The 25,358-nt window shown below is 39.0% G+C and overlaps 2 protein-coding genes and 1 long non-coding RNA gene across 4 annotated transcripts in view; 1 reads left to right on the forward strand and 2 right to left on the reverse strand.

The window, feature by feature from the left end:
• Nucleotides 1-3,282: 3,282 nt before the first annotated feature.
• Nucleotides 3,283-25,358, reverse strand: part of LOC138014389 (uncharacterized) — a 201,700-nt gene continuing 179,624 nt past the window's right edge. Inside the window, exon 2 of the long non-coding RNA XR_011125308.1 lies at nucleotides 3,283-3,409. This is a non-coding gene — a long non-coding RNA (uncharacterized lncRNA). The remainder of the gene's footprint in view (nucleotides 3,410-25,358) is intronic.
• Nucleotides 3,571-13,707, reverse strand: LOC138014384 (cleavage and polyadenylation specificity factor subunit 4-like). The gene is made up of 8 exons (XM_068861445.1): nucleotides 13,460-13,707; nucleotides 12,166-12,369; nucleotides 9,485-9,580; nucleotides 7,986-8,079; nucleotides 6,068-6,203; nucleotides 5,214-5,321; nucleotides 4,430-4,459; nucleotides 3,571-3,713 (listed from the first exon to the last, which is right to left on the reverse strand). The coding sequence occupies exons 1-8, from the start codon at nucleotides 13,560-13,562 to the stop codon at nucleotides 3,678-3,680; spliced, it is 807 nt and encodes a 268-aa protein (XP_068717546.1). The 5' UTR covers nucleotides 13,563-13,707; the 3' UTR covers nucleotides 3,571-3,677.
• LOC138014387 (28 kDa heat- and acid-stable phosphoprotein-like) lies at nucleotides 13,751-23,588 on the forward strand. Of its 2 annotated transcripts, none has more exons than XM_068861449.1 (6): nucleotides 13,751-13,867; nucleotides 13,940-14,040; nucleotides 15,901-15,999; nucleotides 17,760-17,890; nucleotides 20,664-20,815; nucleotides 22,934-23,588. In XM_068861449.1, exons 1-6 carry the CDS (start codon nucleotides 13,852-13,854, stop codon nucleotides 22,972-22,974), a joined length of 540 nt encoding a protein of 179 aa, XP_068717550.1. In that variant the 5' UTR covers nucleotides 13,751-13,851; the 3' UTR covers nucleotides 22,975-23,588. The 2 variants fall into 2 exon arrangements, with proteins under 2 accessions (XP_068717550.1, XP_068717551.1); XM_068861450.1 differs by having other exon boundaries at nucleotides 17,763-17,890.

Below are 25,358 nucleotides of genomic sequence, written 5' to 3' on the forward strand. Positions count from 1 at the left end.
ATTTTTCTTAGAAGGGCGTGCACCACTAAGGAATGGCGTTGATGACTGGTGAGGTTTTTTACCCAGAATATCAGTTGTATTAGAAAGCCGCAGGTCATCTCGGGTGGGGTGGGGGGGACCCTCCTGCCAGATATACCCCTGAGTGCTTCAGAGTACATCCCGAGAGCATGGGCGAAGAATACAAAATTTGCAAGTGAACTGTCGAAATGACGATTTTAGCGTGAGTACACATTAGAGAGATTCAGCTTCGCGTTTACGGAAAACGATGAAGTGTGGGCTTCGAAACTCGTCTGAATTTACCTCATTTCTTTCCCGTTGGCTACAGACATCTAGAAACTTCTCAACAGAGAGAGACAAATAAGAATAAAAGAAAAGACCGTCTGTGCTCAGTCATCAGGCCTTTGAATAAAGGCGAGGCTGAGGTCTGCATCAAAAAAAAGGTCAACCCTAGCCTCACTTTTATTCAAAGGCCTGGTAACGGAGCACAGAACTGTAAAATGGTCCATATAAAGCATACTATGCTTTTAGCAGGGGTCATATTTTTTAGAAATTATGCCAAAATTATGCTACTTTCTGAAAATTATGCTTTCTGTCACTGAAATTATGCTACTTAGATCTTGAGTAATATATAGATCACCAGTACCTTAACTCTATCAATTCTGACTTTAATGAACATTCATATAGTCCACCTTCCAGTCTTACAGTCTTTAGCATTGCAAATACGCATGTGCGCACCTCAAAAAGCCAAATGATTAACAAATGCTATCAAAATCAACCGTTTCTGGGTTCTGAATCCGGGTCAGAAAGTTTTAGCATGCTCTTGTGAATCGTTAAAAGATGAGTTAAGAATAGAGAATACTCGTTCAGAGGCTGCAGACGAGAGCTGCACCAGCAGAACCTTCATAACTGCAGAAGACCAATGGGGTAGGTTATCAGATTGTTGGTCGCTGGAAGTAGATGTACTCGAGGACGACGCCATCTTTGATCTGTGGCCGGAGGGGCCAAGCCGCCGAGCCATAAGCGTGGTGGCTTGAGGAAAGTCATGCACAGGGGAACCTGGTCTACCACCATGGGCCTTAGCACATACCTCAACATTTTCCAAAAACAATACAGAAATAAAACACAAACTGATTTATTCTAGAACTATGATGGGTCTTTTCAGTTTTCAACGCATAAAAGCTCGGATTATGCTAGCAGTGCTAAACTGAAATAAAGGCTTAAAAATAATGCTCGTTTTGCTAAATTATGCTTAAAATTATGCTAGCACAATCTACCAAAGCCTAACGAGTATCCACGTTCTCGCGCGAACATGCCACGCTTTGTGTTTAACAACTGGGGCCAGGGGCCTGTTTCTCAAGTGTCCCAATATTTTTCGCGTGTCAAAGACTCCTCTATAACCACAGTGGAGCCTCTATCTTTCACACTGGGCCTCGGAGTCAACCATTTTCCCGAGTAGAGTTGTTAATGAACGCCTCTGATACGAGTTTCGACGCTAACAGTCCAATCAAAACAGAGCTAACTCTAACACCTTATTTCAAAATGGCCGCCATTTTAGTATTCTTCTGTTTCCTCGCAAATTGGTCCCTTTTGGCCTCGCTTTCAAACGTAAAATTCCAAAGAATTTTAAACCTTGAACGATGCCAAAAGGGCCAATTTGCAATCAAACAAATGAATTCTAAAACGGCGGCCGATTTGGTACAAGGCAGTACTCTTGTTTAACGTCATAATCCCACAAACACCCATCACGGTGAAATTCTCTTTTCGCGTTTCGCCGTGGAAATGACACCCGTTCTAAAAATAAATATACTCAAGAAAGGGTTGACTCAAGGAATAAGCGTAGATAGAGGATCCAATTGATGGGCTCCTGCCATACCGTTTTATAAAATAATTAGGATTTTACGCGCACTCTCATTGGTCCATAGCTGTGTTTAGGTGAGAGCATGCAAACACGGCTGCGACATCACGAATTTTCATTGGTTGTATGCTGGTAAGAAATATGAGCGTGTATCAAGAAAATCTGTTTCAATCAAGAATTTTCCTTCATTTGTTTCTTCATTTGTGGAATTATCGTTGAGAAATATTTTATAAAAGCAATAGGACTCCCCCTCGTGTTTAGATGAGGCTATGGAAACACGGAAAACGTCTTCTATTACTTAAATAATGATGATGCTTCAAGCTTGCTTCAAGGTTTGAAAGTAGGCAATTAGTTTGACTTTCCTTGTCTCTAAAGCATATTAAACGAGCAGCTTTTCAGTATAAGTGGATCATAGTTTGACGAACTGCTTTTCGGGACTTACGAGAAACGAGCCCCCGATACGAGGAGACATCGGGAACACGAGGAGAAGGCTCTTTCCCGCGCGCCTTCTTGCTCGCTGGATTTCGCCAGCCACCGGAAAAACGATATTCACCTTTTAAACAACCGAGGCCAGATTATTATTATTATTATTCATTCGAAGTACATCTGTTTCTTACTGTGCCACACGCACAGCATAATTCTGAGCCAATCCCGAGGGCCGTTGAAATGGCTGCGTACTGCAAAAGAGGGAGCTTCCAGCAAGAACGGACAACGACCGTCATCCAAAAAGATTGCTTGACGTTCTTGAAATTATTACGCGATTATTCCAGGTTGTTCGATGGTGTGCAGTACTAATTAACGTTGAATGAACGGTTTAGAAGTTCATAGTTCATATGGATGGACTGGTCATGAAACCTGCATATTCGAAAGCGAGAACAGTGACATCGCGCTTTATGGTAGCTTTACCGTGACCCATGGGGACATTTCATTTTTTATCCGCCCCCCCCATGGAAGACATTTTTCCTACAGGTCCCTTTTGCTCTGAAAATCAGATTCCCGACTGGTCCCTTTAATGAAGTTAGATTCCGACAGGCCCCTTTTACTCCCGATTCCGACTCCCTCTACTGGAGCAGAAATTCCAGATTCCGACAGGGTCCTTCTTGACATTACAGAAAAAAAAAAGCCTTTAATGGGGAAGGGAAGGGGGAGGGGGGGGGGGGGGGGCGGATAAAAAATGGAATGTCCCATGCACAATCTTTTGTCTTCGGTTCACAACTAAGTTTTGAATGAAACGATCTAAACTTTTGATTGGCTTTCATTTGAAAAAACGATCTGATTTGTGCGTGGTCAGGGCTGAAACAGCGAACAGAAACAATAGGGAGCTTAAGCACGCACGTTTTTGAGACGCGGACGGCAACCGGAAGTGAGTTATTTTCCCTTTTAACTTGCACAAACAACCACATTTACAATGCTAAGTATCTTTTCTCCGTTAGAGATGATTAATACAAAAATCTGGGAGACACCACTGTCCTGGCACGCGAAATTCTCTCTTCCGGTTGCCGTCCGCGTCTCAAAAACGCGCGTGCTTAAGCTCCCTAATATATAAACTATGACCTCTTGCTATTGTTCTGATTGTTTTTCCAATAATCATTTCCATCTAACTAGTTCTCTCTAGGCTAGTTCTCTTTTAACTCTAGCAACTGGATTTACGCTAGGTTAGTAATAATCGCATTTTTGGGCTACAAGATAACCCAGGAATATAACGTAACTAAATGCGGGATCGAGGGGTTTATTCCACGGCTGGTTTGCTAGAAATATCAACGAAAGGCTCTTTCCATGAAGAAAACACGAGGGTGTCAACACGTAAAATGAAAAATCGCCACTATAATCCAATCAACTCTGATCTGGTTTTGGGACACTGCAAAAAAAATAATATTTTGTTGTATCAGTATACACTTTTTTACAAGGGCTTTCATTTGTAAGACAGTTGAGGCCACCAAAAATATAAGTAGTCGAGAGATCTGTATGGGTGTTTACAACCCATTGCAAACGCCTAGACAGACCAGACGCGAATATTTTAATGCACTTGTGAAATAAAGCAATAAATTGAATACAGTATTTAGCTCTTATTAACCGAGCAGGTGGTCTGTATGGGAGAATCTTGACCACGGTCGTGAGTACAGACCGAACGCAGTGAGTTTGTTCGTCCGTGCTCTTTACCTTTTTTTCTCATCATGCTTTTTGCCACTTCCATAAATAAATATTGGTAGAAGAAAATACTCCATATTTTTGTATTTTAGTTTGCAACCTATTCACCGCAAAACATTACCAGTCTAGATGCCGGTCTAGACCGGAAAATCTAGACAGCGGTGAATATGGATTTTAGCCAATCAAGTTCGGGAATTTGGTAGTTCCCAGTGCTTGTGAGACAGAGCCATATAATAAAGATCTGTATCAAAAGTAAATCAGTACTAATTAGCTGAACAGGAATTTGAATTAAAAGTCAATTCTACTGTTTAATAATTCCCAAACCCCAGTTGATTTGTATTGGGGTTTACAGAGGAGTACACGTGACTCCAATAGTACCTGCTGATTGGTCATAACACCATCTTACAAATAAAATTTAAACCTTACCTTGTTAGCATAATGACCTTTGTCTCCACACTAAAGAGAATGCAAAAGAACACATCCACAATTATTAGAAGTTTGGGGTTTCCTCTGAAATGTTCAAGCTTTTGCCATTTTGGCTAACACAGACGCACAAGCCTTCTTAAAGATAATAAAATTTCAATGTTAGGCAGGGCTTATTAAGGTGGGTTATAGACTAGAATGTTGCGTTGTGTGTGTAGGGAGGCTCGGAATAATAAATGTGCATACTTGAGAGGGAGAAAGTACAACGCAAGTGAGAATGTCGGATGGTAGCACTGAAAAATATTATTGGGACATCAACTCACTAGGACAGTGATCATTTATTCGCAAATCACCTCTTTGATCAATTTGCATGATAATGAACGTCCACAGTTGTGCGTATGTGTGGTTTGTGCTCCTGAATTCTTGTTTCTCAGTGTATCTAAATTCCCTGATAATGCCATAGATCAGATTAAAGTAAACTGTTGTCAAAAGTAGCCCAAGACCTCACTCGAACAGTTTATTCATTTAGTTATTCTTGGCAATATTTAAGTAAATTATTTTCTCTTTCCCTGATGACCATTAGGCCATTTAAGCCCCTGGCTTTGCCTCTTTACCTTAACCTGTTGGAAAGTAATAATAAAAGAATGAAGAGAAAGAAACTAATCCACTAATAATTGACCTTCTTCGAGTGATTAACTGATTCAATGCATTAATAATGTCCTGAGGGGTACGCTTGGTCTTGTTTGACTATACACTGTCTGACTTTAAACAAAAAAATTCCACATACCTTGTAACAGGTCACAGTTTCCAGGGGTCTTCGCATTGGTCGTTCATGTTCTGTGTTTATTTGATTTGTGGTTGGAACAATGTTTATGTTGGACTGATTTCCAAGGTTCTGTTGACAAAATGAATGGGATTTTTTAACGCTGGTTTTCACTAGCGATGCAAGCACAAGCATACGCAGCTTATGCTAGTGAAAACGAACGTCAACATAGGCATCAAATCAATCGCAGCAACCACCATTTTGTTCCAATGCCTCAGACGCAGGGAATCTGGAACGAGTGCTTTAATTGGCCAGATGCAACAAATTTCCTTTTGTTTATGCTGCGTTTTGTTTTCACACAACGCAAGCGAAGTAAGCATAAGCGCAAGCACAAGGAAAAGGAAAAATTCTGATCCTTGCGCTTGCGCTTATGCTTGCGTCAAACCCCGTTTCCATGGTGAAATAATCACTCTTATGCTTGCGCTTGTGCTTGCGTCGCTAGTGAAAACCAGGCTTAACATTTTTGCCCGAGTTGTGGCCCAATTCTGATGATGCTCAGAAGTTCAACAAGTCATGGGCCACAGAAACAAGGAAAAGACAAATTAATTTCAATAAAATTAATTATTAATAATTATTGATGCGACCATTGGACCTGCCCAGCTACAGTGATTGACAGTATTGAAAAACAAAACTGCAAATTGGAATTTGAATGTCTGCATGTTTATGAAAGGTACAATAAAGATAAGTTAGAAATAATATAATAATACTTATGGTGCAAATTATAGCCTTGCAGTCCACAAACATAATCTAATGTTACACGTTCATGTAAGAGCCAGAAGAGAATATAACATATTCAACAACATATTCACGGAAAATACCTTAAAATTCTCTTTGTGAGGATTGGAAGGGCAGCTTGATGCTTTATGACCAGGTAGACTGCAGTAGTGACAAACGATGTTCACCATTGACTTCTTTTCATTTGTTTCATCTTTTACTGGGAGTTCAAACCGTGGACTGTAGAAAAGTCAATCAGTGCAAAAGACAGCATTGTGAGTGACCAAGGAGCAAGTAAGTAAGGGGCCACGGAGAGGGAGCTGAGAGTTGCTTCTCCTAAACCTCTCACTCCTCCCCTAAAACTTCTGAGATCTGTACCAAAACGTAGCCCCCAGTTTCAAACATACTCTGTGGCCCCTGTAAGTTCACCAGCTGGAATTGATAATATGATTGACGTATACCTGACAGGGTTAGTGTCACTATCTACATGTAGCAGTTACAAATCTTTACGTCCTTCACTGTTGTTTTAAGGTGGCTCAAACCGGTTTCAATAATTTAGAGGGAATGTGTTATTAGAAAGATTAACTCTAACAACACTGTTTCACTTAATGGCAATGTTATGGTACCATATGAAACATCATACAATACATATACAGGTTATCTCAAAAACGAACTTGGTGACCCCCATTTTTTATTGAAGTGATTAGCAAGCTAAGATGAAACTCACTGCAAAGTTTAAAAAAAAACCTCTGTAGCGGATTCAAAGCCACCTTAAAAATTTTCTATTGTGAAGGTGGCTATGAATCTGCTACAGAGAATTTTTTTAAACTTTGCAGAAAGTTTTATCCTAGTGTGCTAATCACTCTCCAGCAATAAAAAATGGGGGTCACCAAGTTCGTTTTTCAGATAAATGCATTTAAACACAAAATATAGGCTGTTTTTAAGACGACTCTTTTGTTGCCATGGTAACCCATCACGTCACATTAATGAATGCATCTTCTTAAGCATCTATTGGTGTTTCATATGACATCATAACATTATTATTAAGTGAAAAACCTTGGTAGATTTAATCCTTCCAAATAGTACAATTTGTTGAAAGAGTTGAAACTGGTTTGAGCCTCCTTAAACGGTTTCAGGTAAAAAAAAAAAAAAAAAACCTATACTGTAAGGTAGAACCAGACAATGTCAAAAAACAGTTTATACACAGAATATACTTGTTCATACATATAGTAATAGCAGAATCATTTTCCAAAATATAATAAAATATTATAAACAACTTTTAAAAACATTTTGTAGAAAACACATCCCGCTGATTATTTATTAACCTCTTAGTACTATCTGAAACAAGATTCTAAATTAAATCTAGAAATTATTTTGTACAATCCCTTTGGGCTCCTGGAGCCATTTCAACAACAGACGAGACACAAATATGAACAATGTACATTTTGTAAACATTGATTAGCTGAGGAATAAAGAACCACTGTAGAATTTTCGGTAATGCTCAGATTTGCCTAAAATTAAATTCAATCAAAAATATAAAATACTAGTATTCGTAAAAAGTTGACATTACAAGTATCTTTAAGTTCAAATTCAAATTGCAACGTCCACTTGCAACTAAAGATGACTGATGGCCCATCAAAACGCGTATTGCAGAATCAAATCCTGTCATTTTTTAATGAATACTACGGTACATGTACACGTAGTTTGCTTACTGTTATCAAGACCATTTGAGAATAAAATTTTAAAATATTTTGTCCTCTATTAGTTCTTCATTTTTTCTTAGAATGATACCCATTGTGCTGTCCTTCAACATATGTTTTTCGTAAACCTTACCAACTGACACAAAACAAAGACCACCTATTTGTCCTTAAAACATTCCTTTAAGTCTTAATGCATTCACCACTGGGATTGAGACTTGAAAGATGTTTACTCTGTCGAACACCAGACGATTTTACTCATCAATGAGGAGTGGTTCAGGACTCAACAGGTTAAATAGCTAAAAAAACTATTTACTGTACATACTGTATGTGTTTACACTTGGGGCCCTCTGGACAAAATCCACACATATAATTGAGACAAATCACTCTTCTGACATGCCGATGCCTGCAGCTTGGGCCTGAAGCAGGGAGAAAGAAAATTAACATGAAAAAAAAAAACCAAAGTTTAATTTTGTTTACTTGATCCAGTGTTTAGTGCACTGGATTTTAATGTGTACATGTGCAAATGTATGTTGTAGCTCAATTTTGACTGCTAGTACAATTTGTTTTTGAACTGGTACAAAATAGTTTGAACTGGAACAAAATATTTAAACTGGTACAATTTTAATTGTACTGGTTTATTTTCATCAACTGTCTAAAAAAGGGATTTTCCTTTTTTGGGGGTGTTTGTGTAGTTAGAAAACAGGGGATTAGTTTTTTGGGGGTCTAAAAAAGAAGACAGCTTGTAAACAGGCCATTTTGCAATTTAATGAGTAATTTCATTTTAAGATAAATTGAAGTTTATTAATATTGTAACAGTACAAAATAATAACAACGTTGTTTTTAACGTTAAATTATTGTAATGTGGTTACTTTCCGGTAGTTATATACTGCTCTTGTTACTTGAAAATCTGAGAGATAAATTTTGTAATAAACAAATTGCCAAATGACTTATTAAAATAAACAATATCACTGTTTTTTCGTTACAAAAAGTAGTCCCACTATACGAGAAGCAAAAAAAGGGTGAAGCTCTGAGGAAGGGCTAACACTCAAAACATCAGAGTGAGGACAATGTGCGACCCAGCGAGCCATGGCTGCAAGTCAGGCAAGCCAACAGGGCAAGCTATGTGAGTCAACATGCAAGTCACACAGTGACAGTTATTGAAAGCTAACCATTTTTAAATGGGTGCTTAGACTTACATGTATATAGAGGATATTACATGGCCGTGCGGAGGTACAAAATTTCTCTTGAAATACTAACTCATTTCACGAAAGGCATCGAAAGGCACGATTTTCATACGTAACCATAGCAATAGAGATCTTTTGACGTGTGAAAATAACATGTTATCTTCACATGTGAAGATATCATGTTTTCATGCGAAAGCTCACTTGGTATTTCTTGGTGTTTATATAATAAAAATTATTACATCCTGGGGAATGACCTCTCCATTGCTTGTATTAGTCCAGTCAATGTCATGTTTGGTAACAAAATAATAGTTACTGTAACAGCCTAAATTTTCAAAAGAAAATGTGTGGTGAATTATTAATTAATTTATTAATTATCTATTTTTTAATTCAGTTGATAACATCAAATTCTCATCATTAGTAAGTTGAAAGGCAGTATTCCAGGTTTCACTCTTCACAACAACTCAATCTTTTCTTCTTTCTTCTGTCTTAATTAATACAAGTTAAATTAAAAAGGAAAAGCCAGTTTGAGCAATCGAATAAGTGAAAATCACCAACATTTTGTCTTAGCAAAAATATGCCATACATACTGTAGAAGAGTGAACTCTCAGACTTTTGCAATGCAGCAGGTGAAACTAACCATGTTTGCAGAATCCTCTGTCGTACCAAGGACAGTCTTTAATTTTAGATTCTGGATCAATGTGAAGATACTGGCATTCCTTGTTGCTGCATTCCCCTGAAATTAAAGCAAGGAATTAAGTCAGAGCCCAAGATAATTGAATGAGGTTAGGCACAAGAAAATTGCAATGATTTCGGCTGCACAGGTCCCTACAGTATTTCATTATGCATGCAGGACATGCTATTGGTTTCTTGAAACAGTAAGTAAGGACCTGTGGAAATCTTGCCAGAAAATCCTCAAGTGACAGTTACATTGAACACTGGAAAGACCTTCACAAACTTTAATTACATGTACACAGTATTATTACTGTACATAGCAGTTGACTCAAAGCTGAAGTCTTCCCTAAATCCATACAAGCATATTTCTCCTTTACGGCATGTAACACAATGCCGCAGCTAAAAGACACCCCCAAAGTTGGCTGTGAAAGGGTCAGACTAATAACAAATTAATGTATATTGACAAAGGTTGATCCTGAACTGCAGATATACAATAGCAAATGACTGAAATCATTGTAAAAATGACAAGCTCAAAGAAAAATGAAATAACAAGCCTCCTCTGACTAGTCTTTAAAATTATTGCTTTCTAATAAATATTAAACCTGTGAATGTCTTGATCAGGGTACTGCAGACAACAACAGCAATCCTACTGCAGCATATAAAGCTTTAAAGTACACAACCCTTTAGAGCGGTTTTCAATTGAGTGTTGAAAGTAATTCACAAATTGCTTTGGTTTGCATTACTTCTCTTAGTGATTGGTTGAAAGTTCTTGCGCCATTTTTTCAACCAATCAGAAGTTAAACCAAAACCAATCATGGCTCACTCGTGCACATTTTCTCACGCTTTGTGTCGGCTACATGTAATTACTTCGAGTTTTGATTGGTTTACTGGAGAGTTTCCGTCCTTTTTGATTAGCCAAAGTAATTACTTTGGTTTTGGTTTTATGACACTCGATCGAAACTTGCTCTATCAACTAGACTGTACAATTATATTGTTACTTACATGTACATGCAGGTCCATTAACAAAAATTAATAATATTATTGTTTTATCCCTTTCCCTCCTACAAGGGAATTTTACTCTGTCAAACACCAGATGATTTTACTCTTCAATGGGGAACTACATGTACGTACTTAGAGGCTGCCTGAAATCAAAAACTTCAACCCTTTGCCTCTTAAAGTGGATGTAGAGGTTATTAACCTTATTAACCCAATGACACCCTGAACCACCCTCAATGACAAGTACCGTATTTACCCGTGTATAAGTCGACCTTTTATGGCCTCAAAAGAAGCTCCAAAAATCGCCCTCGACTTATACACGGGTCAAAGATTTTGAGCAAAGTTCCAGCTAATTAAGTAATTTATTCAAAATTGACATCATAATGTTGTCTTGGGCACAACAAACGCAGTGGACAAAAGAATGACAAAAGACTTCAAAATGAATGTATATAAGCAATTCCAGTTGAAATGAAAAAGGATTTGTCCAAATCTAAATGTTGAAGATACTCACAAGCACAAATATGAAACAGACACTCGAAATTTTCGTTTTCCAAAGGCGGAAAGCTCTAAAATTAAAGGCATTTCTGTTTCTTCAAATAAACTCGATTGTTCAACGGCTTAGTAACCTGGCGCAATACCTCGTGTTTGCGTGCAAGCATCGTCACTCGTGCTGCGTGAAAATGCTGGTTGGTAATGATTGTTTTCTTATTCTTTATACAAACCTGGCTGATTTAAATGCTTTTGCAAACTTCGTATTGTTTGGTTTATGAGTTTTGTTTTGTTTATCATGTGACCAATTACAAGTGAAGGAGCAATTAAACCTTGCACATTTTCGCATTGTTCGCAAGTTATTTTCAAAGATTGACTCCTGCTTCGTGATGTTGTGCTTATCCTCTAAAGCTCTTTATCATTGAAGAACGAAACAGGTTAGTTTGAGGTTTACATGTTCGATTTTCTGAGAACTTTTTCGAAACTCAAGGACAAAATGCTCGCATATACAATGTACATGTACAACAACTGCTGAACCACAAAACTATTAGGCGCTAATGAGGCCCTGAGTTTTTTGTGTATCCACACTTCCAGAAATCGAAGAATACAAGATTAGTGTCCCAGTAACATAATGATTTTAACAAAGAAATTAAGAAATTGCTTTTTTTGCCATCAAAAATGGGAGGTCGACTTATACACGGGATCGACTTATACATGGGTAAATACGGTAAACTTGTTCAAATGATGGATAGCGCTATCCACCGGACAAATCACTATCCAGCGGATAAACACTAGCAAAACCGATTGAGTTATCCAGTGGATAGTGATTTATCCGGCGGATAGTGCTATCCATCGCTTGAACAACTGGGGCCAGGTGTATATAAGAGACAATATTGTTTAAATTGTCCAGATAATTGCAAGGATCACTTCAATCTTTCATCAATAACCTGCACTTCAAATACACATTTCTTTCATTCGCATAAATTTAAATCAAGTTGGTTTCTGTGGGGTCCCCAATAATTGGTCCCCTGGGGCTACATGTAAATCCCTTGTCACTGCCATAAAGACAAGTACCACTACTCTTCCTAGTCTCTACTTCACACCTGCAGTTTTTCAGGTGAATTTGATTAAATAGCCAGATGGATACTAATGTACACTCACCAAACTTGGAATAAAAGTAGCACTCCGGCATCTTTGTCATGTCGTATTCATGAAGAAACTCACATTGATCACCCTTTTTGCACAGCCCTCTCAACCAGTGTTTACATACCACAGTCTTTTCCCCTTTGGTGTGTCGAAAGGGACACAATGGCCCCCTGTTACACACGTTCCTCATGAAATATTCGCAGACAGCTGCACCAGACTCTGTGGGACGAGAACAGGGAAGAAGAAAACACGACAAGAACAAGCAAAAATTTGTCATTTAAATCAAAAAATAGCTGAATCCTGCAAAAAAAATTTTTTTCATAGAAAAACAGAAATTGTAAAGTTGTTCTCGGAAAAATTTAATGTTTTGCGTATTGTTCTTTCAATCTCAGCTGGTACACTTGTATTAAAGCTGGCTGTCATTTAGTACTGTAGGCATGTAGTGGCTTCAAAAGTCTAAGTTGGTTCTGTTATTTAGCCTTTTGGGAGCGACTTCAAAATACCCGGTCACAATTACATGACATGGAACGCTTGCTTCCGTAGTCCCGCGGTCATGTTGTAATCATTAAATTCAAAAAAAGATTATTTTATGGCTCATTGAACGTTAGGCTAGTAAATATATCGCTCCCGCACTCCCGCAGTGGAAAAAAGAAAAGAATATTAAATGGGTCTAGAAATAATGCTCCTGCAGTCCTATAGTCCCACAGTGGAAAAAAAAAAAAGAATATTAAATGGATGTAGAACCAGTGCTCCCGTAGTCCTGGTCTCCCGTAGTAGAAAAAAATGAATATTAATTGGATCTACAACAAGTGCTCCCACAGTCCCACAGTTCTCCAGTGGAAAAAAATTAGGCCTAATTAGGTTAGAAGAAAAGTATCCTAAACATTCATAACAGCTAACCTTAGGCCTAATTAGGCCTAAAGAAAAGTTTTTAGGCCTAAGATTAGCTATTATGAATGTTTAGGATGCTTCTAAAGTATTTTTCTTTTCTTTCCATATGCAAATATTTATTGACTGCAGGACTACGGGAGCAGGCATTTAATGTCACGCAATCGTGGCCGGGTATTCTGAAGTTTAGCCGCCTTTTGTTTTCGATTTAAGGCTGCAAGATAAACACATTGACGTTCAGAAATAGCTGAGAATTCTGCAGCCACTCAAAACACTGATTAGCGAGCAGGCTCTCAGACTCCTCGCTGTCCCAGGGAGAGAAAGACAGCCTGCACGCGTCCATTAGAATTCCGAATGCCGCCTTCCTGATAATTAACGTTATCTCAAGTGTTGAAAGCTAACAGCCGGGCTAGAATGGTACTATCCATTCCCGGGAAGGGAAGAGGTTGCACACCAACTTGATTGTACAGCTGGATCTCGATCTCGAACTTTAAATCTGCCACACTTGCGACGATTTCTTCCATTTTGACGCGGAAAAACAGCAGAGCGCTTTGTAAAGGTAACTGAAAATTCAACCAGCCGCCAACAACCACTGCATTCAGTTCGAATTTTCAAGACGATATTCACATGTACTTTTCTGTTCTGTCAAAAAAAAGATGGCCGCTGATATCATACAGGCCAGGCTGCATAGCATTTTCATACACGCTGTCCTAGCAGTTCGCGGGCACTACAAGCCAGTGCATTCATTTCACACTCAATTTTTCATGATTTTTGCCCGTAAATTACTCAAAACCACTTTTTCTTTAAAGCAGAATGTCGAGAAGAGGAGGTAGGCTTACACACTAAACCTATTTCATGTGTTTTTCAGGATACTGAATCTGATTTTTCATGGCTGTGTTAGGGCGAGGAAAAGTTCATCATAAAGGAAAACGTCGCCATTTCACAGATGCTGAAGAACTTCGAGCGGAAATGGAAAAGGACAAACGAGAAAAGGACTGGAGGGTAAACTATGGTTTTGTGCTTTTTAATTTTTTTACGAGAAAGACGTTTTGTGAACTTTGAATTATTATGTGAAATGTTAACACAGTCATTATATGCTGTAGTTATCTGGTCTGTTGTGTGATTGCATGATGCAATAGTGTAAGCTGTTTTACCTTTTTGAAGCTGGAACCGACAGCAGTTGCTTGATAGAACATGGATTACCTTAATTTCCTCTAGTGTCGTGCTCTTTACAAAGACAGTCTTTGTTACAGAAAGTTTTTTTCCTTGACTTCCTAGCTGAACTTCATAAAATGAAGATGTGATTGTTTTTCAAAGCGAAAAGCAATTATCTTGAAATATTTTTTGTAATAATTTGATCAGCACTTGAAACCCATTTTCTCAAGCAAAAAAGACCAATTCTATTTTATTAACATCATGATATGGATTGTTCCTGGTATCCTACACTCACTATTTATAATGGTAATAGGACTCAGTGGAGTCCTGTTTGGTCGGTAATCATACATGTACAAGTGATTAACAAAATCGGAGGACTGCAGAGCGGTCATCCGATTTGTTTAATCACGAGTCTGATTACAGACTGAATTGGGCGACGCGAAGTCCTGTTACCAATTAATCATAACCATTGCAATTTCCTAGAAAATAAAATTAATGCATTCCTTTTTCACTGTCTCTTATGTTACAAATTTGTTCATTTTGGAAAATCCCCAGTTTGGTAGAGTAAGTGGTTGTTGCTGGTCATTGTGATAAATTCTGTGATTGGTGGATTAAACTGAGTGCACTTAATATGATTGCCTGATGTAACTGACCGATTTCAGGTATCCGATTACAGCCAACTGTGCAATTTCACTGTCCCACTTCAACCCTACACAGTAATTACTGAAAAATAAAGCAGTTAATGCACCAATCAAATTTGAGAAAATTGTAATGGTTATGATCAATGTTTATTTTGGTTCTACATCATTTCTACTTCACAATGCTAATGCTAATGTTGGCTAAACTATACATGTAGAATACAGGGGCACATTTGAAACAAGTTTTTTTTCAGTGGCATATTTTTTTCAGTGGCTCAGTGGCTTGATAGTCAACTGACGAGCCATGGAGCCACCAAGCCACTCAAAGAAATACCTCAACATTGAATTTCACTGATGACCTGCAGAGCCACTGCAGTAATACTGCTTCAAAAATGGCCCTGTATTCTATAGTTGCGCCCTAATGATAATAAAAATTACTTTTGCATGATCAAAAGTAATTACTTTGAAAATATTAATTGCAATTTCATTTCTTACCGGTAAGTCCTTTATTGACTCGTGTAGCAGCTGTCGTAATGAATAATGTGATTGGCTCGATACTTAAGGCAAAAACAAAAGACCAAACAATTTCAAACAATGAATTAGACTTAAAAGCAATGGAAGCTGCTTAAAATACCAAACAATAGAAGGTTATGAGAGCTGCTACATTACTGCCTTTATCACCTGGACTGATTAATAATAATAATTAGTAATAGTGGTAGTAGTAGTAGTAGTAGTAGTAGTAGTAGTAGTAGTAATAATAATAAATTATTATAATTATCATAGTTACATTTTGCCGCACACTCTACTTTTAGCCTTCTTGGCTTAATTTTTTTTGGTTTTGTCTCCCTAAATTCTTGAATTTAGCCTGTTGTGCTAGCTACAGTATGGAAGTAAAAATAATAATAATTACAGTGTGTAAGCCATGTTAACTTACATGTATTTACTCATTACTCATCCTATAAGCCTCATAGAGGATTCCCTGCCTATGTACACTGTATATTTGATTATTGTTCTTCTACCTATATTCATTTGTTACCGGCTAAAGTCTTAAACAATATTCTGTATTCAGGAGAAAAAGGGTGGACAAGACTTGAGCGATGAGGGAGCAGCTGCGGCTGGCAAATCAGGTTCTGAGAGCGAGGAAGAATCAGACAGCGAAGAAGAGAAGGTACTGTACAATGTAGTAGCCCTGTTGTAAATAAGGACAAAATTTACTGTCATGGATGCTCTGTATCAGGTCACATTTTTATTCAAGATTCAAAACAATAATGAGGTGCGGGCTATCTTAGGTCTCGCTTGTTGTAACCAGGGCGCGACGAAAGTGCTGTCCGATAGCCCGGGGCTACTGGAATGACTTGTCGGGCTAGCGTTTTCTTATCGTAGCTTGCCCGACGGGCAAGCACCGTTGGTTTCTCTTTTCTGATGATAAATTGAGCTTTTATACCACAAAGTGTGTAGCAGAAGCTCCTGAGAGAAAATGATAACGTTATGAGGCCAAATTATCGTAGCGTGACAACGTTTTGCGCCGCATTTTAGTTGCGTCCGTAAATAACGTCATGACTTTTTCTCCTTACATAGCGACCGAAATATATTTTTGAAATGACAATCTTTGCCGACTGACAGCGTGCAGTGCGAGACAATCAGTCTAATTAAATTCCAGCCAAGTCACGGTGTAGTGGATTTTCTCGGAAATTTAGGTGCGTTTCGTTGGGAAACTATTGTTATTGCGCATACATTCTGCGCATCTCGAGATAATCTGGTTTCCTACCGTTGATGCTTACTAATACAGGGATGTTATTGCGCGACTTAAAACTATCCGGAAAAAGTAGATCTTAGTAAATACTCTTGGTATCCAAAAAGAAAATTGCGGGTAACCAGGCATTTTTGAGAAATAATTAAGATTCAGTTTGAGAAAAAAACGCCATACATTGCTTTGTATTTTAAAGCTTTTTACAAATATTATTCATTAATTATCTTTGAAAAATGGATGGTTACCCCCAATTTTCTTTTTGGATTTCCATAACACTTGTTAAGATCTACATTTCCTGCATAATCATGAAACGGGGCAAAAATACCCTTAAATAGTAGGCACCGTCCTTAAATACATCTGATTATTCTTTATGAACAATTTAATGTCGGGCTAGCTCGTCAGACCTTCGGGCTAGTAACCTCAAGTAACAGCTTGCCCGATGCGCAACCTCATCTTTTCATTTTCGTCTCACCCTGTGTAACTGTTAGTGTTTAGGAAAAGTGGATAATGTTATTTGTGGTATTCATTCCCTCGGTATACGGGGAAGCAGGGATGGCGTAGTGGTGAGAGCACTTGCCTCCCACCAGTGTGGCTCGTGTTCGATTCCCAGCCTCTGCATCATATGTGGATTGATCAAGTACAAGGAAGGATTACGTTTTTGCAAATGTTGGCCGTGTAGCACTTATATTGAACAGTCTTAACTGATTAGAGTGTAATGTGAGGTGCTAGGTTTCTACCCCATATGAACCATGTGAGCGTTAGCCCTACTAATGGAAATAGGCCCACAGAAGGACAGAGAAAAACTCTGACCAGGGTGGGAATTGAACCCACGACCTTCGGGTTAGATCACTGCTGCTCTGCCGACTGAGCTACAAGGTCAGACATGAGCAGACCCTTGGTGGAATAGAGCTATTAAATGAGCATTTTTAGTGTCCCATGGACTTACATTGTATGACCTGCATTGTCGCCTGTGTAGTAAGGAAGAGAGGGAAAAACTGGAGCACCTGGCGAGAAACTTCTTGTAGAAGAGGACTGGAGAACCAACAAACTCAACCTACTTGTGACATTAAGTGCGGGAAACGAAACTGGGGACACATTTGTGGGAAGTGACTGCTCTCACCATTGTGCTGTCCTTGTTCTTCTAACTTGCTCAAGGAATGCAATATCTTCTATTCCAGCAGGCGAAACCCAAAGGTGTGAGTGGCCTCATAGAAATTGAAAATCCCAATAGAGTGGTTCAGAGAACAAAAAAAGCAACTGAATTAGATGCTGATGATTCAAGTAAATCACAGCTATCCCGAAGGGAAAGGTTTGTACAGTAACAGGACCGTTTTTTGCCAATAACTTACAATGTACATGCACAGTCAAGCTATGTCACACATGACCAGTATCTACAAGACTGAAACAAACAATAATTATTTAATTCCTCTTTGGAGCTTTGGAAATTTCAGTGGAATGTTGAAGATTTTTCTGAAAGCTGCTGCGAAAAATACACAAAAACTGAACAATTCTTCAAACACTTGAAATATATTTTTCACTTTTCAAACACTGTTTATTTTATAACAAAAGGAAATTTGATAGCTAACTATTTTTGATATAATTGTCCAGGAAATATCCATGGAAAAGTTCAAAACTAGCATGCACATTTTAAAACAACTCGTCACGTGTTTCATAGCTTGACTGATTTTGTGATAATAAGATGAAGATTATCATCATCATTAAGGATAAGATAGAGTCTGCTTTAATCAAATGCATCTGCCTCATCAATGTTGGACTGTAACATCTTCCGATTAGTTTTCATGCCGATGGTTTGAAAGAGGTTGTCATAGGTGACTTGCCACAAAGGTAAAGTAATGAACACCATTGCGAGGTACAAGCTGTATTTTGTGACTTTGAATATCAACTCGATGTGGCCTTTTGAGAAGCGTATTACATTGTATTGTAGTTTTCTGATTTTTTCCACCGTTCACACACTAACTGAGTGATGATCTTGTGTGTTACATGTATGTACATAATTTGTAGAAAAGGTTGCAGTGACCACTACAATGACAGTGTCATCATTCAGTCATTTATTTGATGTCCCGAGTTTACTTTTTGAAAAGACACACACTGTAAACATAAGAACAGAACTGTAAACAGAAGTACATACTGTCAACATGCAGAACCACGAGGTTCAGTAGGGTTTTGTATTGGAGATCATCCTTTGGGGTTTGCTGCTGGGCATTTTGTCTTATTTTTAGCGAAAGAAAATTTATAAGTGCATGTAGAGATGATGAATAGAACCAGGCCAATTCGTGTTGACAATCAGAAAATTGGCCTGGTGTACAGCTGTAAATTAACCCCTTATGGAACTAATAAAAATTGTGAGAATGGGCATGCAGATAGAGTCTACTGGAGTGTTTAGTTTTGTTATTGTTAGGTCATTTGAATTATTGTGTGGGATTTCCCCACACTTTGTCAGCACTGGCGATGTGGCTGGCTTTATTTGTATACGAGAGCCAAGTGTTTGTCACATGGTCTCTATTAGGAAGAGAGAGGACCCTGGGAAGGAGAATGAGATAACCAGAATGAGGTAAAGACTTGTTTCCATATCAAAGTGCCCTTGGACGCGAGGGGGCTGGGGTGGCGGTAGGGGGGTGAAAGGTACAATAGCTGAAACAACCCAAACCTTTACAAAAATGCTAACCTTAGGCCTAAACAATACTCTAGAGAATGTTTAGGCCTAAGGTTAGCATTTTTATATAGGTTTGGTTTGTTTCAGTTTCGTTGTTCCAGGCCCCTCACGTCCAAGGGCACTTTGAGATATGGAAACAAGTCTTTACCCCAGAATGAGTGTTTGTGTGTGGCGGCCATTACTCTTTTCGGCTGTTGTCATTTGGCGAATTTCGACTTGTTTTCGCGGTGCGATTAATTTACAAGGTAAGGAGAAGTCGTCTTCCTTTCTGACGGTTGTATTAAGCGAGTTGTGCCAGCTATATTGCAAGGAGTCAAGCCTTGAAACTTATATTGGACAGATAAAACATAATGACAAAGTCCAGCAGTATTATCCTGTAGATTTACTATTAGTTATTAGAGGTTGCCTCTTTTAACTACGATTTGTTGCCACGTTGCGTGACGGCGTCATTTTCTGTAGATTCGCAAGTTAAAAAATTAATGCCTTCAAAATTTCTGTTAAAAATTTCACATTTGCTGGTAATGTTAAAACAGAAAAGCTAATTAATTTGTAAAAGTATAGTTTACGCTGTAAGCACAAATACTCTTAGCTGACAATTGCACGTGCCTGCTGATTTATCCAGCCTTATCGTAAACAAATTCTCCTCTGCTACTAGCGACTGATTCCAGTATTTCCGCTGATGAATAAAAGTAGACGGCATTAACCTCTTTGTCGAACACAAATATTTTATGAGTCTCTGAAGTAGAGTGTTCTTGCCTGAAGCGCGTTGACTCTTAACACATTTTGGCAGTTAATTGCAAAAGATTTGGTGGCTGAGAAACCTATATGCTCAAATGCACCCAATTGTAATGCGTTACAAGCCCTGACCAGCAAAATGTTTACTTCAGTGACTCTTAACTCTGTCAATCACCGCCCCCTCCTTTCCCTGTGATAACTTGGGGCCACGTCCAGCTTTGTCTGCTGACTGGGAAATACAAAAACCACAGTAAATGACATTTCCCATCGAACAGAACAGTGGAAATTTCCTTACCATTTGCTAAATTTTCAGTTTCCAGTCTCTCATCAGCCGAATACAAATGCAAATGGTAAGCCCCATCTCGTTGGTCTGGTTTGCTGATTTAGCAAAAACTGTTACCATTATTCACCGGTCAACCCAACCGGTTTATTCTGACAAATGGTAAGCACCCCTAATTTCCTCGAAACTAAAAGTGCAAACATGTTTCTCCCCTAACGGTTTTCTCGTCTGCAGCCTGGGGATTCTACGGAATCTTTACTCAACATTTATCACTATAACATGGCAAAATGTATTACATTTACTGTAAAGCTAATCATCAACGTTTATTTGACTGAAATCCTACACAAGTACGCATTGCGGACCTATTTTTGTTTACTGTTTGAACTCTTTTAGGGAGGAAATTGCTAGGCAGCGCAACATATTGCGACAAAGAAAACTGCAGGAAGAGGGAAAGACAGATCAAGCTCGAAGCGACTTAGCGAGGCTATCGCTTATAAGGAAACAGAGAGAAGAAGCTGCAAGAAAACGAGAGGAACAGAAGAAAGGTTTGGCAGAACGTTTAAAGTGCCTCTGTAATAGAGCGACTTTCGTATGGCTTTCAAAAAGTGTTCGCAATGAATTTTGTTTCACGGACCAATGTTTGGCAACATAAAAACAAAGCTTTGCCAAGAAAACTTCTAATGTGGGCAGTAAACTGCATTTTCAAATGACGTCAAAGCGAAATGCCGATCGCATTTCAGAAAGTTCCATCCGCTTTCGTTAAGCCAATGGGAATTCACGCTCGTTTGTTTTTGTTCGATAAGCCAATTAAATGTTTTGCATTTTTGTTTAATTTGTTTTCAAGTTTATTTTTCAAAGTCATATGAAAGTTGCCCTAGTAAAGTCACTTATCCGTTTTGTTTGCAGTTTGAGCTTTGTGCCTCATTCATACCAAAGCTTAAAGTGCCCCTGTGATCAAAAAAACCACTTCCTTTTTTCCTTCAGATTTTGAAAGTGTGTTTGCTTAACACCTGACTAGCAAAATTTTGAGCTTTGATTTTTATCCAAAGGCCGTTTACTTTGAGTGTAAGTTTTGGATTTCACGGTCCGCCATTACTCACGTTCAAAACTGACCGATTGGACCTCAGACGGTTGGATCCAGGGAAAAGTGACGTCAGAGGCTCACTAGCTTAAAATTTCAGCGTGTGAACGTAGCTTATTATATATGCAAAGCGTGAGTTTGAAAGTCTGAAAGCCCAAAACCCCCGTGCTGCATATTAATTCTGCGGCGTACACACGTATTGCATTCTTAAACTAGTGAGCCTTTGACGTCATTTTCTCCTCGATCCAGCTCTCTCAAGAACATAATGTTAGTAATGGCGGACCATTAAATAGGAAAATTACAGTTAAAATAAAGAGGTGTCTTTTGAAATCAAGGCTTAAAACTTGGGTCACTTACTGTTTTGTTAACATAGTTTTGAAATCCAAAGAAAATATGAATTGATTTTTTGGTCACAGGGGCACTTTAAAGGGAGAGTATCACGATATTGCTCATGTTCTAGTCGTAACGAATGTCATCATTTATGAGCCAATCGGAAGCAACGTAATAACTAAATTTTCCTCTCTTTTAATTTTGAGGACGGCTTTACTTTTAAGCCTCGATAAGTACACCCTGCAAGAGCCTTTCTTACTCGACGAGAAAGAAAGGACTCTGCAGAAATCGTGTTTTAAAAGTCTTTATTGAGTATGTGCAAGCCGTTGCTTGGTGACAGTCTCAAACCTAGGCCAAGTCTCGATCGTACTCCTAGACGCCATATTGTTTCTTGTACTGAAGGCTCGATTTTGATCTTCGCCTTGTCAAAAAATATGATGCGCGCGCCGCATAAACCGGTTTGACCCGGAGTGACTAGCCCAGAAAATTGGGCTGACGATTTCTACAGAGCCTCTCTTTCTCGCTGCTCTGTGGAGTTTTAGAGAGGCTCTGTTAGCAGGGTGCGATAAGTAACACTTTATTAAAAATTGACGAGCTCTGCAGGACCAAATAAAATACGCGGTCTACGACAACAGCGACGTTGTGATTCGTTATAATTCATCGCACCGGCATCGCGAGGTCACGGGTTCAAACCCCGTTGAAGTGCTGAATTTTCAGGCTTCTCTACGCTGCGTTCGTAACTGCGAGGATCATAGCTTCACTTGGTTATAATTCGTGTGGGAAATTTACACGTACTTACAAGAATTTCTCGATTATTAAACAATCGTTAATGAGCTAAGGGCTAAGCGAAACTTTCACGCTCGTGTGTAAATTCCACGCACGTATTATAACGTCGCTTCCGATTGGCTTATAAACGGTGACATTCCCTACGGCTTGAACATGCGTACTCCCATGATACTCTCCTTTAAAGCCGCTGTTTGGTTCAACATGGTTTCAAATTGTCTTCATGGAAAATCATGTGTGCTGATTTTTGTCAACTTTAGCACTGGACGAATGTTTGAAGGAGCTATTCTCGATCCGCTGTCATAAGTAGTATACTACCAGTTATCTTGTTCTGAAGTGTCAACGAAAAAAATTGCTGTATAATTCGGGCCTTTCTTTGTCGACCGAAACTTGTTCAAAACTTTTGGGCTTATTATTCTTGTAAATGTGGAATGTGGTTCAGATCGGTGTTGTTTTGTTTCTTTCACAGCGAAGGAAGCTGCCGAAGCTACCAAAACCGGCAACCGGTGATCCTTGCTAATTGCAAAACTCCCCGTCCGGTGAAATGAAGACAGTGATACAGGAATGTGCATAAGACGAATTCTGTGGTCGCAATTAATCATATTTTTCTCAACAACGCCAAGTAGATTTGTTGTAGTTAACCTCCATTAAGAGATGGCTTACTCCTTGTTTTCCATGAAATGACTTTCTTTTACTTCCTAATCCAAGGTGATAATTTTGAGTAATCGTGTACCTAATCCAGACTACTATTTCGATTGATCCCTATGACCTGTAGGTGCTTTTGTTATCAGGGGCTAGGCGCATTGTTTCTGTTGTACCATCTATTGTTTCGTTCTCCAATCACAGACCGCGTGTGAAAAGCTGCGGGGCCTCTCTAATTTATGGGCAGCAGGCGTTAAAGGATAGAAGACCGCATGACCTCGGTCCCAAGGGCGCGTTATTTTTGTAATATTGGGACTTAAAAATCTATGACGCGAACCTCAACAAGAACGCCACTAAATAATGGCACTTAATAAGCAAAACGGTGGTTCTACACGTCCGTTTTGAAGTTTTGTATACCTCTTTCGTGTTCTCTGAAAATGTGCAACGTGAAATGACCAAATACCAAGTTCCGAGTAAAACGTGAGCACTCGGTGGACTTTTATTTTATTTCCTGGTTCATCTTCGTTCCTTCGAATTTAGTTGCTGCAAAGTTTGGCTAGTTTGTAGAAGTTGAACGATCACGAAAGAAGGACAGGAAAGGAAAGGAATGTTATAAGTGTCTAGTCGTTCTTCGGCTAATTGGGGACACTGTAAACTGAAATTTACAATTGACGCAAAACAAGTCAAATGTTGGTTTTTGAGGAGAGGGGAAACCGGAGTACCCGGAGAAAACCTCTCGGTGTAGAGAAGAGAACCAACAAACTCAACCCACATTTGACGCCGACTCTGGGAATCGAACCCAGGCCACATTGGTGGAAGCCAAGTGCTCTCACCACTGCGCCATCCCGAAAGATCTTAAAAGCGTGAATTTAAGTAATTATTAGAGAGGTTTGGCATCTTCATTACGTTAAACGTCGGGCTGAAATTTGTGATTCGCCGAAAGTCAAAGAAACTTCTGTCGTTTACGTTCATTTCTTGTTCTTTAGAACGGTTTTCAAATGAGTGTTTGAATGTAAATTGCAATTCCTTTGCTCTTTAATCGCCAGCAAAACTGGTGCCACTTTTAAAAGCAATGTAATTCAAAACCAAAACCAATCGAATTCTGATTACATTGCATTGTTTTGGTCTGCTGTGATTGGCTAGAGTGGAGCGGTTTTCAATAGGCCATTTCCGAGTTGCTGTTTGTCTCGGTTTCGAAGTGAGTCTTGGTGCTCAACTATTGAAATGGAAATGAGTTTGATTTGCATGAGAATAAGCAACTCATTTCCATTTGAATGGTTGAGCACCAGGACTCGCTTTGAAACTGAGGCATGCAGCAACTCGGAAATGGGCTATTGAGTGTCGAAAGTAATTAGCAAATTGCTTTGGTTTTGCATCACTTCACTCAGTGATTGGTTGAAATTTCTCGCGCCACTCTTTCAACCAATCAGAGGTGAAACCAAAACCATAATCGTGACTCGCGCGGGGACATTTCCCGCACTTTGTGTCGGATACCTGTAATTACTTCGAGTTTTAATTGGTTTACTGGATTGTCTCCGTCCTTTTTGATAGGAAAAAGTAATTACTTTGGCTTTGGTTTTACGACACTCAATTGAAAACCGCTCTATCTACAGATGTCAAGCAACTTCGTAGGAGAGAGAGAGAGAGGTTACAACGAGGGAGTTTTTGTTTTATGATAAAGAGCAGCCTGCCGTTTGCCGAGTCTCTATTTTCAATCACGTTCTTGTTGATGCCGGTGTCGATCTTTCATTAGGAAGCTTAAGCAAGGACGACGATGACGGCTTCGAGAACGCTACATAACAACAGATTTAATAGGCTCTGCACACCCTGCACGTGCGTTTTACATTCTGGAACGTTTCTTTGGCGTTCTCGTCCTGAGGACGACGTGAAATGACCAAATTTAAAGTTCTGAGGAGGACGCAGGCAGGTGACGATAAATGTCTAATCTTCTCTCCAAACATCTTCACATTTCATACCAATTTTATTTCTGGAATGTTGATACAGAACCTTTTCGGGTCTCCTAACAAGCCCGGATAATCGATGTTCGATTGTACACTTTTCATGCCGAACGATTTGGAGTAATCGCGAGGTTATTCCAACAACGGGAAATACTATCTCTCGCCAAGTGCTCTCGTAGCCGCCGTCGTCGTCAGCCTTGCTTAAGTTAAGCTCCCTACTCTTTAAGAAATCTCTACATCTACGGAAATGGAAGACTCCCTTCAAAAGATAACTGCGCTGGGTTAGGTAATTCG

Source organism: Montipora capricornis, chromosome 8 (genome assembly GCF_036669925.1).
Source record: "Montipora capricornis isolate CH-2021 chromosome 8, ASM3666992v2, whole genome shotgun sequence".
In the NCBI taxonomy this organism is placed as follows: domain Eukaryota; kingdom Metazoa; phylum Cnidaria; class Anthozoa; order Scleractinia; family Acroporidae; genus Montipora; species Montipora capricornis.